Source organism: Megascapheus bottae, chromosome 17, assembly GCF_031878675.1.
Source record: "Megascapheus bottae isolate mThoBot1 chromosome 17, mThoBot2.hap1, whole genome shotgun sequence".
Taxonomy (NCBI): Eukaryota; Metazoa; Chordata; class Mammalia; order Rodentia; family Geomyidae; genus Megascapheus; species Megascapheus bottae.
Genome location: NC_143525.1, coordinates 3,355,251 through 3,368,486, shown reverse-complemented (window position 1 = coordinate 3,368,486; position 13,236 = coordinate 3,355,251). Strand labels below are relative to the sequence as shown.

The following is a 13,236-nucleotide window of genomic DNA, read 5'->3' as shown; positions in this document are numbered from 1 at the left end:
TTTTCCCTTCTTTTCTCCTAGACAGATGTGGAGGCCTATCTTGGGCTTGTGTGGGCTCAGCTGGGAGAACAGGACTCCGTACCAAGTCCAGGAGGGAAGACAACTACCAATTGCTTCTTACCAAGCCCCAAACAGCCTTTCCAGCTCTTGTAGGTTCGTGGGGTGGAGAGAGGCAAAGGGCTTTTGTAGAAAGCCCTTGAGAGAAAGGGACGGTAGATGAGGGTAGGCATGTGCTTGAAGAATAGGCCACAGAGGAAACTTGTTCTGTTCAGGTAGTTCCAGCATGCCAAATGGAGAGCTGCTTCCTCCTGAGCATGTCATGTTAGCTGGGGGCCAGGCAGGATGGACCGAGAAAGGAGGCAGGACCCAAGGTAATATATACAGTGTATATCTAGGGCTAACACCATTAACAATGAGAGTACGTGGTGTAGGAGCAGGGACCTCCACAGTCCTTGAAGCACAGTAATTTTGATTCTCCTGATAGCTCCTGGGGCTGACAGCCTTCAGGTATTATCTGCCTCCTTTATGGATGGATTTTAAGAGCTACAAGGGGCAAGGCTAAGCCAGTCTAAGAAACTCAGTCCATGTCAAGTCAGTGCTATCCAGAGCTGATACACAAGAGAGAAAGAGGTCCAGGGTTTTGGTAGGCTAGAATGAAGGCCTACTTCAGCACTGTAAGACAAGACACCAGAACAAATATATACACAGACCAGCCAGCTGCAGCTTACCTTCTTTGTTGTCTAGCCCTGGTTCCCGCAGGGAGCTAGCTGTAGGAGGCTGGCTTTGGCTGGGGCTTTGGGCTGGGCTCAGGCTGCCGCTCCCTTCAGGCTGGTCCTTAGCCCGCATTTCTTCCTGCCACAGGGTGGATTTGGTGGTGGGGACTTTCTCAGCACTTGGGATACTGCTACTGCTGCTGCTCGTGACAGCTACCTTGGCAGGCCCAGGCTCCTGTGGAGACAGTGGTGTCAAGGGTGCAAGTCCTGGCTACCCAGCTCCAGGGGACACTAAGACAGCCCTATAGCGTTAGAGTCTGGGAAGCCATACAGACAAACTCTTGTCTGACATCACAGTAACCTCCATGCCCTGAAATACCTAGTCTAGGGGGCCTCAAGCCATCCAGACAAATACACAGGAAAAGGTCCCAAGTTTCTGCCAGACAACAGGTAAGCCTCTCCCATCATACAACCAGCCCAAGAGTCAATGGCAAGCTCATAGGAATTGGTTCAGGATCCATCACTGCCCAACTTCCAGGCACTTTAGATACAAGTCAGGGAGATATGACAAATGAAGGAAGAGAACACACTTCTGAGTAGAGCCCACTGAAATCTGAAATCGTTATTATGAATGTAGAGAATGAGTTTCCACAGCATCTATACCTAGCCAGTCCATGTGGCTTCATTCGTTCTGCTTTTGGACCTGAATGGGAACACCGGTGCTGGTGGCTCGCACCTGTAATTCTAGCTACTCAGAAGGCTAAGATCTAAGGATCATAGTTCGAAGCCAGCCTGGGCAAGAAAGGCTATGACTCTTATCTTCAATAGACTACTCAGAGAAAGCCAAAAGAGGCACTGTGGCTTAAGTGGTAGAGCACTAGCCTTAAGCAAAAGAGGTTCAGGGATAGCACCTATGCCTTGAGTTCAAGTCTCGGATGAGAAAAAAAAAAAAAGAGGAAAAGGAGAAGGAGCAGAAGCAGATACAGAGGCAACAGTTTAAATGAAAGTTACTGACCCCAGATAAATACTATGGCCTGAATCCTACCAGAACCCCTGCATGTTCCCCAGAAGCCAAGGATGGCCATATTCTGTTGCCTGCTGGCCCAACTCCTCCCTGCAGTGAGAGGAGTGTGCAGGGTATGACCACCTCAACACTAGCTTGACCCCTTCCTCACTCTTTAACCTAAAGTTCACCTCCCCCCAGGTTTCAGCCCCACTGGGGGAAATGACACCTGGCCTACCTGTGGGGTGGGTGGCTCCACTTTCCGTTTCTTCTTCTGGTTCTGCTTGTTGGTCCTGGGATAGACCATAAGCATCTCTAGCCACCTGGGAAAAGGAGAGGAGAGAGTATCAGGTAAGACTCTGGCTCTCAAGAACATGATCCATCCCAGGCTGGGATAGTCTAGACCCCATGCCCTGTGTTTCCTGCCTGGAGACAGTCATCTAACAGCCAAATCTCTGAGCACTGAGCAAGACAGAACATAACCCCAGATGAAAGGTGCTACAGTTGGGAAAGGCTGTGCTACAGAGTGGGCCTGGAGTGGCACAGTATATACCAGAACCAGGCCAGACAATGACAGCGCTACAGCCACTGTCACCAGGGACTAAGGGCACAATATAGGCTCCATGCTTATAAAAAGGCATGCTTGACCACAAGCTTTGGTGAATGAGTACACATCTCTGACCCATACCTACTTTTATTCCCAGGGCTTAGAATTGATTCTTTTGTTGTTTTTTGCTAGTCCTGGGGCTTGACCTTAGGGTGTAGGTGCTGTCCCTGAACCTCTATGTGTTCAAGGCTAGTATTCTACCACCTCAGACACAGAGCCACTTGCAGCTTTTCTGAGTAGTTTACTGTAGATAAGAATCTCATGGGTGTGTGTGAGAGTTTTGCCCAGTGGTTAGAGTGCTTGCCTAGCATGCAAAAAGACCTAGGTTTGATATATACACATACATAGAAAAATCTGGAAGTGATGTTGTGGCTCAAGTGGTAGAGTTCTAGACTTGAGAATGCCCAAGGACAGTGCTCAGGCTGAGTTCAAGCCCGAGGACTGCCGCGCCCCCACCCCCCGCCAAAAAAAAAAAATCTCACAAGGACTTTGCTGCCCCAGCTGGTTTTGAACCACAATCCTCAGATCTCAGCCTTCTAAGCAGCTTGGATTACAGGTATGACCCACTGGTACTGGGCTAGATTTGATTCTTAAACTGCCTGCCCAAAGTGGATTTGGAGAACACACAAATAAGCAGCAACTGAAAGCCAGTTAGGGATATCAAAGCAGATAGATTTTGGCTCCAAGAAGAAAACCAGGAGTTCACCTCAGGAGTAAGCAGTTGACCTTCTAGACCATCTCTTACAAAGGAGAAAACCGGGCAGAATTATTCAGAAATATGTCTCCCACTCTATTTCCATACACATTAGGGCCTACGTGCTGGAAAGGATACTCAAGACCAGCAATTCCTCTTGGGAATGGAGGAATTGCAGGCCACAAGGCCAGCATCTTAGATCTGGCTTTACCATAGTCTGACTATACAGCCTCAGGTACTTTTAGCAACTTAACAATGTTATCCGCTCATTTTTGAAACTGGGAGCTAGATCAAGCCATGATATAAACACTATTTCTTCCTGATCAGACTTTCACAAGGATAAAGGGACTGAACTGCTAAGGAACAGGGGACTGCCTTGGCTGAATGGCCAGGGCAGCCAGCATTCCCTCTAAAGGGGAGGGAACCACAGGAGACACAGGTCTAGTCAGACATTCCTGAACTCGTGCCTGGGATTATGGCAGTAGCTGTGCTGACAAAATGCAGCAGCAGCTGGTGCTCACACCTATAATCCTAACTCCCCAGGATGCTGGGATCTGAGATTGGAGGTTCAATGCCAACCTGGGCAGGAAAGTCAGTGAGACTCTTATCGCCAATTAGCCACAAGAAAACCGGCAGTGGTGCTGTGGCTCAACGTGGTAAAGGAATAGTCTTGAGCCAAAGAGCTTGGGGACAACACCCAGGCCCAGAGTTCAAGCCCCAAGACCGACAAAAAGAACAAACAAACAACCCAGCAACATCCCTACTAGGGCAAGAGAAGGACTTGCAACACTAATTTGAGGTTGTTGATTTGAGGTTGTTGTAGAAGGGAGATGGTGGGGCAGTAAGTGGCTTTCTGGGACTGCCGTAGGAAGTGTCGTAGGAAGCTGGGAGCTGGGGGATTAGTCTCAGTGCAGGGAATCTCAGTGACTACGCCAAAGGCTACCCTTAGCCCAGTTCAGACCATGACCAGTAATGATCAACTTTCCAACTACAGGCAAAGGCTTGCATTATTAGAGCCGCAGGTCTTGCAGTCCCTTTTCTGTGTGCTTCACAGAAGAAAGGAGGGTGCAAGTGAATCTGCAAAGCCAGCCAACCATTGGGCTTCCCAGGATGTTAAGCCCTTTTCCTGCTCATTCCTCTGCTGAGACAGAGGCCAATGGGCCTCCTGGGCTCCGGGAGCTGTTCCTGTGGAGCTCATAATGGTGGCAGTGGCCGACATTTCCACCAGGCACTCAGAGGACCTAGGTCTCCACAGGACTGTCCCTACAACTTTTCCAGACTTTCTACATCAAGGTCACCTTTCTCCCTGAGGATCCCAGGTGTGTGGAGAGTATAGTATGGATTGTAGAACCTTAGGGCACCCAGGTCCCCTAAGTCTTGCAAATGCCAGCCATTGGCAGTGCCAGCAGGCCATTCAGGATAGTTTTGAGCGAAGAGGAAAGGGCTGGCAACTGTGCTGGGTGTGGACATGGCACCATTGGCTGAACAGAGCTCTTCTCTCTCCTTATCCTGGTTTCTGTCCACCAGCCAGGTTCTATGACAAAGGCCCACCCATGGGCCCTGCACCTCTCCTGACCCAAGCAGCAGCTTCCTTACCTTCCCCATATTCTGGGTTTCCTAACCCTAACATTTGTGTAACATATATGTCCTGGGGACAGAAACTTCATCTTTTCCACCTCCTCTCATCCTTGCAAATGCTCCTTACTTGAGTGCTCTCCACAGCTTGCTTGCTCATTTTGTGCTCTATCACTTGAATTGTACCTCTAGACCAGCTTTTGGGAGGAGACACTCTTGCTGACTTTTCTGCCTGGGCTGGCTTTGAACCACAATCTTACAGGTCTCAGCCACCTGTGTAGCTAGGATTATAAACATGAACCTCTAATGCCTGGAAAAAGCAAGAGTTCTTGAGAAACCCTGGACACTTAGATACCACACTTCTAGGTTAAGCTTACAGACAGACAAAACTTCCTCTAGGTTGTTCCCTGGAACTTAAGAAATTTGAACTCATATCTGCCCAGCAGGGGGCACCCCACAGCAAGTAATGGCTCTAGACCCTGTTCCCTCTTCCTCCTTCAGACTGGCCAGGGCTGCAGCTAAAATGTTAAAAATAAGGCTGTACTCCAGGTATTGCTGCATGTGCTCAAATTGAAGGAGTCATCTCTCCAATTTCCTTTCTGCATTGCAGCCACCTGATTTATCTCCTCAGCTTTCCAGGTTTGTTTTCTTACAAATTTCAAAATCCACCAGCCTTAAAGAATGAGCAGGATTCTGAGATTCACTCCAAAGGGCCAGGCCTGTTAGAGCCTGTTAACCCGTGTGTACCATCAAGTTTTTCACCACTGCTTAAGTCATAAGGTGTTTGTAGTAAATGCCCTACTCCCTAAACTTGGAGTTGCCTGATATTCAAGAGCACAAAGTTCATGTCCTTCAGAATATCAGCTACTTCCAAACATGGCCTATACGCCACAGAAGTGAGCAGGCGGGTCAGTTCTTGTGAAACAAAGAAGTGGTGGCAATAGTGTGGCTCATGCACATGGCACAGAGGACATGAGTCCCAAGGGCTGAGTGTGGATCATCAGGAGTTTTGAGAATTCCCACAAAGGGGAGGCACAAGATGACTCAACAACACGAAGGAAGAAGGTTGTTCAGGATTGAGGGGATGGATGGTAATATATCACTCAACACCACTGAGGTATAGGGCAGTAGAGATGTTGCAGAACTATGAAGGATCCTGTAGACAGACCTGTTAAGCAACTTGGTGGGTTTCCTCCATGATAGGGACAAGAATAGGTGTGCCTTGGGTGACCAATGAAGAGGCCTCAGAAAGACACTGTGGCCCCGAAGTTTATAGGACACACAGGTGTGCATTTGGTAAGTGTGTGGACAGCACAGGGGTGAGGCATGGGAACACAATGATACTGACAAGGAAGATAGAGAGTTCAGAGGGAAAGCCTCTTGGGTAAATTATCAATGATGATGCAGCCAGATTAGTCCATGATCTACCCTGCTGAAGGTACTCAGGCCTGGTTCAAGGGCCTGCTGTTTGGCTCTGGGTAACTCACCCACTGATGATCTCCTTGGTCTCTGCTCTGATGAAATGCTCTTTCTCAGGTGTCAGGATGCAGAGGGAAAACTTCTGCCCAGTGCGGCCTTCTCCATCCACTACGTCTGTGCACTGGTTCATGTTGATGGTGCCCTGAGGGAGGGTTGTGGGCTGCAAGAGCAAGATGGCAGAGTCACTCAGAGGCAGCAGCAAACAGCAGCAAGACGTGGTGCTGGATCCCATAGCCCTTGGCCCTCAAAGTTATTATTTCCTACCCACCCACCCAGGGAGGAGTAGGGAAAAGCTGGGTTTTTTCTGAGGACTTTACTTCCTATTTGGGAGAACAATATCCCAGCTTGTACTGGAGGGAGGGGTGAAAGGGAGAGGGGAAGCACAGGAAGGGGACAGCTATGGAAACAGTAGCAGCCACATTCCCAGTCCCAGAGGGGATGCTAATCCAAGAGAGAAGTAAGGAAAAGCTCCACAGATGGATTCCAAAAAGCTAACTTTTTGTGGTTGTTATTTGTTTTGCTTTGGTTTGGTTTTAGATGCAAGGAGGAGGTCAGACCAGAGCCAACATCCTTGAAGCACTGACAATGGGGCTGGGGGAATGGAGTCAGGAACCCACCCACTCCTGTCCAGGCTGTGAAACATCCTACAGAGGCTGTCTTGGCTCAACAAGCAATAACTTTTTCTTCTATTAAATAGCAAAAACATTTATACCCAGAAATTAGGGACAGAAAGCCAAAAATAGGAAAGGAAGTCTTTCAGAGAGCTAGCCTTGAGAAAGCCCAAAGACAGTGCCCAGGCCCTGAGTTCAAGGACTGGCAAAACAAACAAGCAAGCAAAAAAACAAAAAACTCAGGACCTGTTACTTCTCTACCACTTTTGAGTCACAGTGCCACTTCCGGTTTTTTGAAAGATGATTAGAGGTAAGATTCTTACAGACTTTCTTGCCTGGTCTGGCTTGGAACAATGATCCTCAGATCTCAGTCTCTTGATTGGGATTACAGGCATGAGCCACAGGTGCCCAGGTCATGGGAAGGAACTTTTAAAGAAATTCACATTGAGGTGAGGGGCTGGATAAAAGATCCTATTCTTCTTATGTTTTATTTTGCCAGTGCTGGGGCTTGAATTCAGGGGGTCTTGCACTCTCTTGGTTTGCTTACTCATGGCTGGAGTTTTACCACTTGAGACATACCTCCAGCCCTGAAAGGTCTTTTCTGAAAATAATGTATTAGCCTTTGTGTCTTCTAGCCTTACATTGCCTCTAAACATGAGGATGCTTTCAGAAGATATGAGCTGGGACCTGTCTCTGCCACCCTTCCTTTCACATTGCTGGTTTCCACAAAGAACAGCAACAGAACTATTCCTTAAGCCACAGGTAGGAGACCACCAGCTTCACCAAGCCACTTACACCTACTATTTGCTTGGTCATCTTTCTAAAGAAGCAGCAAAAGCTTCCACTTAAAAAGCGTAGTGGCGGCTGAGGGAAGCCTATAGTTGGGCTGTCTCCTATAGCTTCGTCCTACCACTTTTACCACCATCCACTGCCAGCCCCCTACTGATGGTTGAGGGTGAGGGGGGATGATCTGAGAGCAGGATATGGGCCTGCCTGGCACTCACACTAAGCTTAGAACCACCCCACCTCTGCCCACTTCATCTGCCAAATGCAGATTAGGTGTGAGCTCCCTAAACTGTTCCACCTGAAGCACATGTGATTTTTTTTTTGGGGGGGGGGGGGCAGTCGTGGGCTTGAGCTCAGGGCCTGAGCACTGTCCTTGGACTTTCTCAAGGCTAGAGCTCTAACCACGTGAGCCTCAACACCACTTCTGGTTTTTTTCTATGTATGTCATACCGAGGAATTGAACCTGGGTTTTTGTGCATGCTAGATAAGCACTCTACCACTGGGCCAAACCCCCAGCCCCTGAAGTACATGTGATTTTGCCATCAAGCTATCCATGAGCTCCTCTGGCTGACCTGCCTATCCAGCACACCCTGATGATTGCCAAAAGGATGATGCATGGGACAGCTGAGTCCTCATCTACATAAGGTCCTCATCAGTTGTATGACCCATGAGACCTCCATGCCCAAGAGCCTTCCCTTGAAGACCTCTGAGCTCAACTAAGAACCACAGGCCCAGCTCAGAAAGCAGACAGCACAGAAGAGGCTGGACTCAGAGGGACTCTGGCTTTCTGTGGCAAAGAGCAATGTGCTTTGGAGTCCAAGTTCACAGAACACCTGCCTCAGAGAAGTTGAGAACGGCAGGGGCGGCACAGGAGGGGCCTCTGGTAGGCTCAGCACAGCTCTCATTGGTACAACAGCCCATAGGTGCTAGGTGTCTTTGTGATACTCATAGAAAGCCAGCCAGGTGAACTATCCCACAACTATGTAGAGGAACTCCCTGGGAAAAAGGTGATGACCTCAGATCCCTTCTTGCCTGGACGCAAGTCTTCACTACCTTCTGGCTAAGGAGATGTAGAGCATCACTTACAGCTTCTTTTCCCCAGGTCCAGATTCTTATTCTAGTCTATATATGTGCTAATTCTAGACCTTGTCCAGAGGACTTCCTCTTACTCAATTTTGTGCAAACTATCCTCTTGGAGCTGCACCCTTACCCGCAGGAACCCGTTATTCCTGGACAAGGCTCACTGTTTCTCTGAGGCGGAAGAGAAAACTAGTGGCTGTTATAAGGACTTAATGACAGAAAGCCATGAAGTAAGACAGAAGTGACCATGGAGGGGAGAAAGACTTTGCCAGAGCACCTCTTCCACGCTGCTGCATTTCCAAAAGTTGGTACACAGCCCTTGGGCCCAGTGTCACAATTTTGACATGTGCCCCCAATAAGGGATAGATCTGTGTCATATCATCAATAGATTATAAAATATAACATATAGCGCACGTGCATGTGCACGTGCACACACACACACACACACACACACACACACACAGATAAGTAAAGTGGGAATGAGGGAACATATCAATGGAAATTCTAGTATATTCTTCTCAGAGGATTACCCATAGGCCTACTTTGACATGAATGTTCCAGGGCTCAGTGTCACCAAACTGCTCATTGTCTCCAGAGGTCCACTTTCCCTTCTGTGCAATAACTACGTGCTGGGCACTTGGCCACCAGTCAAAGACTGCTTTACAGCTGGGTGTGGTCATGTTCTCAATCTCACCACTCCAAAGCAAAGCAAGCCTGACCACCTGTCTGCCTCTCTGCGCCCCAGTTTCCTCATGTGTGAAATGAGGGTTCTATTTCCTTCCAGAAAGGATTTCAAAGGTGTTAATAAATGGCAAAGATATACCTACTACCTGATAAATGTAACTATAACCCGACATTATCTCGACAATTAACAAAAAAGATATAAACTAGCCTAAGAACTAAAGAAGTCAGTGCTCATTTACCACCTATGTACCAGAATCTCACATTTACAATCCGTCCAGTTGTCCCTTTAATATTAGTTACTGTGAGGGGCATTATCTGATCGTATAGCAAATGCAGCGAAAGGAGCAAACAGTCAGAGAAGAGAACCTAACCTACTTATGGAGCTTCCAACAAGGTGGGAAGAAACTCTCTCCTCCCAAATTAGATGATCTCATTCTTAGTTAATCCCAACACTGACTTTTCTTTTTTAATAACAGCTTTATTTCACACACCATACAATTTACCTATTTACAGAGTACAATTTAATGGCTTTTAGCCTGTTCATAAGAGTTGTACAATAACCGATTGTAGAACATTCTCACTGCCCCCCTACCATTAGCAATTACTTTCTTTCTACCCACCCCCAGCTACTAATCTGTTTTCTGCCTCTGAAGATTTACTTATTCTTCAGATAAATGGAACCATATAGCACACAGCTGTTTGTGTCTGGCAGCTGCTTCTCTCTTCACAGTACCCTCTTAATGGTTTGGCTGTGCTATAATATATGCTCTTTGTAGGATGTGCCGCATTTTCTTTAGGTGATGAGCACCTAGGTTATTTCTACTTTGGGAGTGTTGTAAATACTATGAATATTCACATGCATATACTCATGGATACATGCTCTTATTGTTCTTGGGTGGGTACATTACGAGTGGAAGTGCTGTGTCACATGGCAACTGGATGTTTAACTCTTTGAGAAACAAGTATACAAGTTCCCAGAGTGACTGCAGTTGACATTACTGCCAGCAATGTCAGGATCTGGGGGGGTAGGGGAGAGAGAACACATGTGCATGCCCACAGTGAAGCTTCAAATTAGGGCCTCACACCCACTAGGCTTTGTGTGTGGGCATGCTAGTCCTGGGTCTCAAACTCAGGGCCCTAAAAATTAGTTATGTTAGTAAATGAACCCATACCTTTGGCTCTGCAGCTAAACCCTTTGCTACTCTTTCACATCTCCTACACACACAAAGCTGGAACACATTCATTCAAAATCAAGGACAAGTATCTAGGCTGTAACCCAAATTCAGGCAGGGAGAACATCTAACTCTGATGCTGTCAACAAGAGGCCAGTTCCAATAAGCTCCCTGCCCTAGTTCTACACCTCCAGAGGTCAGACAGTTGGGCCTCCAGAGACTGAGCTTCACCTAGATTTGGTTGTTCCAAAAAGAGATGGCTGTCTATAAGCTATCTAAATATTAGTAAGTTGCAGTTACAGGCTCTGTTCCTACCAGTCCTCTAGTCATCAGGAACTTTCAATTTTGTTGGATCCTTTACTTCCCTAGCTAGGACACAGGGCTGTTACAAGCTGGAATCCACTTAAGCCAGACAACAAGCAGGGAGGAACAAGATCTCTAAATAAAGAGAGGCAAGAGCCTAGCCCTCCTACCAGTCTCTGCTGCTGGTTCACAAGAACTGGGAATCCCTTAGCACTATACCAATCAAGAGTTAGAGCCTAAGGAATGTGGAAAGGCAAGCTTCTAAGGGCCTAAGAGGAAAAGAAAAGGGAAAGAGGACAGAATCATATGGTTAGCATGGAGTAAGGAGAGGCCCTTTCCTGAAGGTAAAGGTAAGATGATATGGGAACAATCCAGGTCATCTCTTCAGCATCCTGTTCGCATTCAGATGGGAAAGAAAACAGAGACCCACAGAAACAAGGCTTTTCCAGGTGGCAAATAATCACTCCCTACCTCTCAAAGTCAAAAAAGAGCTTGTCAAGGTGTGACCCTACCCACTGCTTGAGGATTCAGAACAGCATTTTTTCAAATGCACCTGGCCACGACTTACCAAGAATATCACATTCATTTAGTGAAGAGCACATACATATTCAAACACATGCTCACGTGCAATGAGAGATTACAATTCAATGTTTTTACCACATGCAACACTTTCATAGCAGTCACTTTAGGAATATGAGAAAGCAATGCTTGCAAGCTTGGTGATAAACAGGCACCCAGCTTGTCTACACAGTACCAGACAAAGAGGCTTAGCATACTCCAGGGAGGATAAGCAGGTACCATCAGTCAGTAGGAGCCACACTTGAGAAGTGTGCCCATTTCATGAGTGCTCACTGGCTAGGCAGGTCCCTTGTCACAGGTGTTGACTTACCCTGACCAGTCTCTGAGTGCAGATATGTCACTGTATTTGCACCATGTTTCAGATGTACAAACTGGAGCACAAAATGATCCACTGATACGACATCCCTTTTTCTGGAACTCTTGGCATCTTTATTCCCATGTGTTAGGAACCATTGGGTATGTACAAAGTCATACCCAAGTTCAGAGGGTAACTATATATAGACAGGTCATCAAATCTGGACTATACCGAGGACTCTGTCCTGTTCTTCACACTGGTGTAAGCACAAGAGACTGTGGGTTCCAATAGGCCTAGAGGTACATAGCCTCCCTCTTCCTTCGCCAAAGCAATATTAATAGCATCTACAGGTTAAGTTGGACCTCTTAAGCTGGCTCTTTGGGATGGATCTTAGTTCTTTAAAGAAGAAAAGCAACTCCTAAGGAGCTCTCGTCAAGTTCTGGAGTCACAGGCATCCCCAAACCTCACAAATTCTTAGGAGCAACACATCAGCTTGTTCACGTCAGCTTGTTCATCACCTGCTTGGGTCACCAAGAGTCTCCAGCACCTTCTGCTAAGGCTAAATATCCCTAGAGTGTGATTCTAATGTATAACAAGAACCCAGGATGAGGGTGGGGGTGTGACTCCAAGTGTACCTAATGTAGAATGGGCACCACCTTTTCTGCTCAAATCCTTCCTCTCATGAGCAACATCCTCTCTAAACAAATATTTCTTGAGCCCAAATCCTCTGAAGAAGTTAGAAAGCCCACCTAGACTCAGGGGAACAGTTTCTCCCTACACTCTGGGCCATAACCTTGGAAGCATCAGGCAAACCACAGCCAGGGCCTAGGGGCCTATGAAGAAGCAGATGCCTGCAGGCATCTTCCTTCCCAGTTGCCCCTGTAGCCCCTTGTGGACGCCATGATCCCATAATTTATAGGGTACTGACTCCCACTGATAGATGCTAAGACCCATGACTGACAGTGTACAAGAAGTTGGGTGCATGCTTGTCATCAAGGCTTACAAGCAGTGCTTTCATTCTCTGAAGCAAATGAAACAAATAAGCATACACTGCATGTGGCAAAAGTATTGATTTGTAATTTTCTACTGCACATTAGTGTGCATTTCTGCATGTGTACTCATTGCTAAGTGAATGTGGTATCCTCTGTTGGTCTTGGTAAAATGTTGTTCTGAGAGCTCAAGTAATAGATGGGATCAGGTTTCACTCTCCACAAAGCCCATCCCCCTGCCCAGATGCCCATCAATGGATGGATAGACAGAATATTATTCAACCATAAATTACTGACATGTGCTTAAACATGAGTGAAGCTAGAAAACATGATGTTGGGGGGGGCAGGAAACCAGTCACAAAGGAACAAATATTATGTAACTGTATTTTGGTTAAATATCTAGAATAGGGAAATACAAAGACAGAAAGTAGATCAGTGGTTGCTAGTGTTAACAGGGAGACTGGAGAAGGATTTCAGATGTAGGTGACAAAAAGGTTTTGGAACTAGAAAGATGATGTTGCATAATACTATGAACACACTAAAATGTCACTTTGTGGTAGCTAAAATGGTAACTTTCTGATGACTTTTACCTGAAATTTTCCACAATAAAAAAAATTCCATACCTACAGATGCTGTTCACCTGAGGTGGGAATCAGCTACTCAGGA

The 13,236-nt window shown here is 46.8% G+C and overlaps 1 protein-coding gene across 8 annotated transcripts in view; it reads right to left on the bottom strand.

The window, feature by feature from the left end:
* The window catches only part of Mprip (myosin phosphatase Rho interacting protein), a 127,282-nt gene that overhangs the window by 43,985 nt on the left and 70,061 nt on the right, over nucleotides 1–13,236 (bottom strand). For all 8 annotated transcript variants that reach the window (XM_090349387.1, XM_090349388.1, XM_090349386.1 and 5 more), the window contains exons 4-6: nucleotides 6,080–6,231; nucleotides 1,955–2,039; nucleotides 729–948 (exon numbers count right to left, since the gene is read on the bottom strand). In XM_090349387.1, coding sequence (XP_090205513.1) covers nucleotides 729–948; nucleotides 1,955–2,039; nucleotides 6,080–6,231 — 457 coding nt within the window. The remainder of the gene's footprint in view (nucleotides 1–728; nucleotides 949–1,954; nucleotides 2,040–6,079; nucleotides 6,232–13,236) is intronic.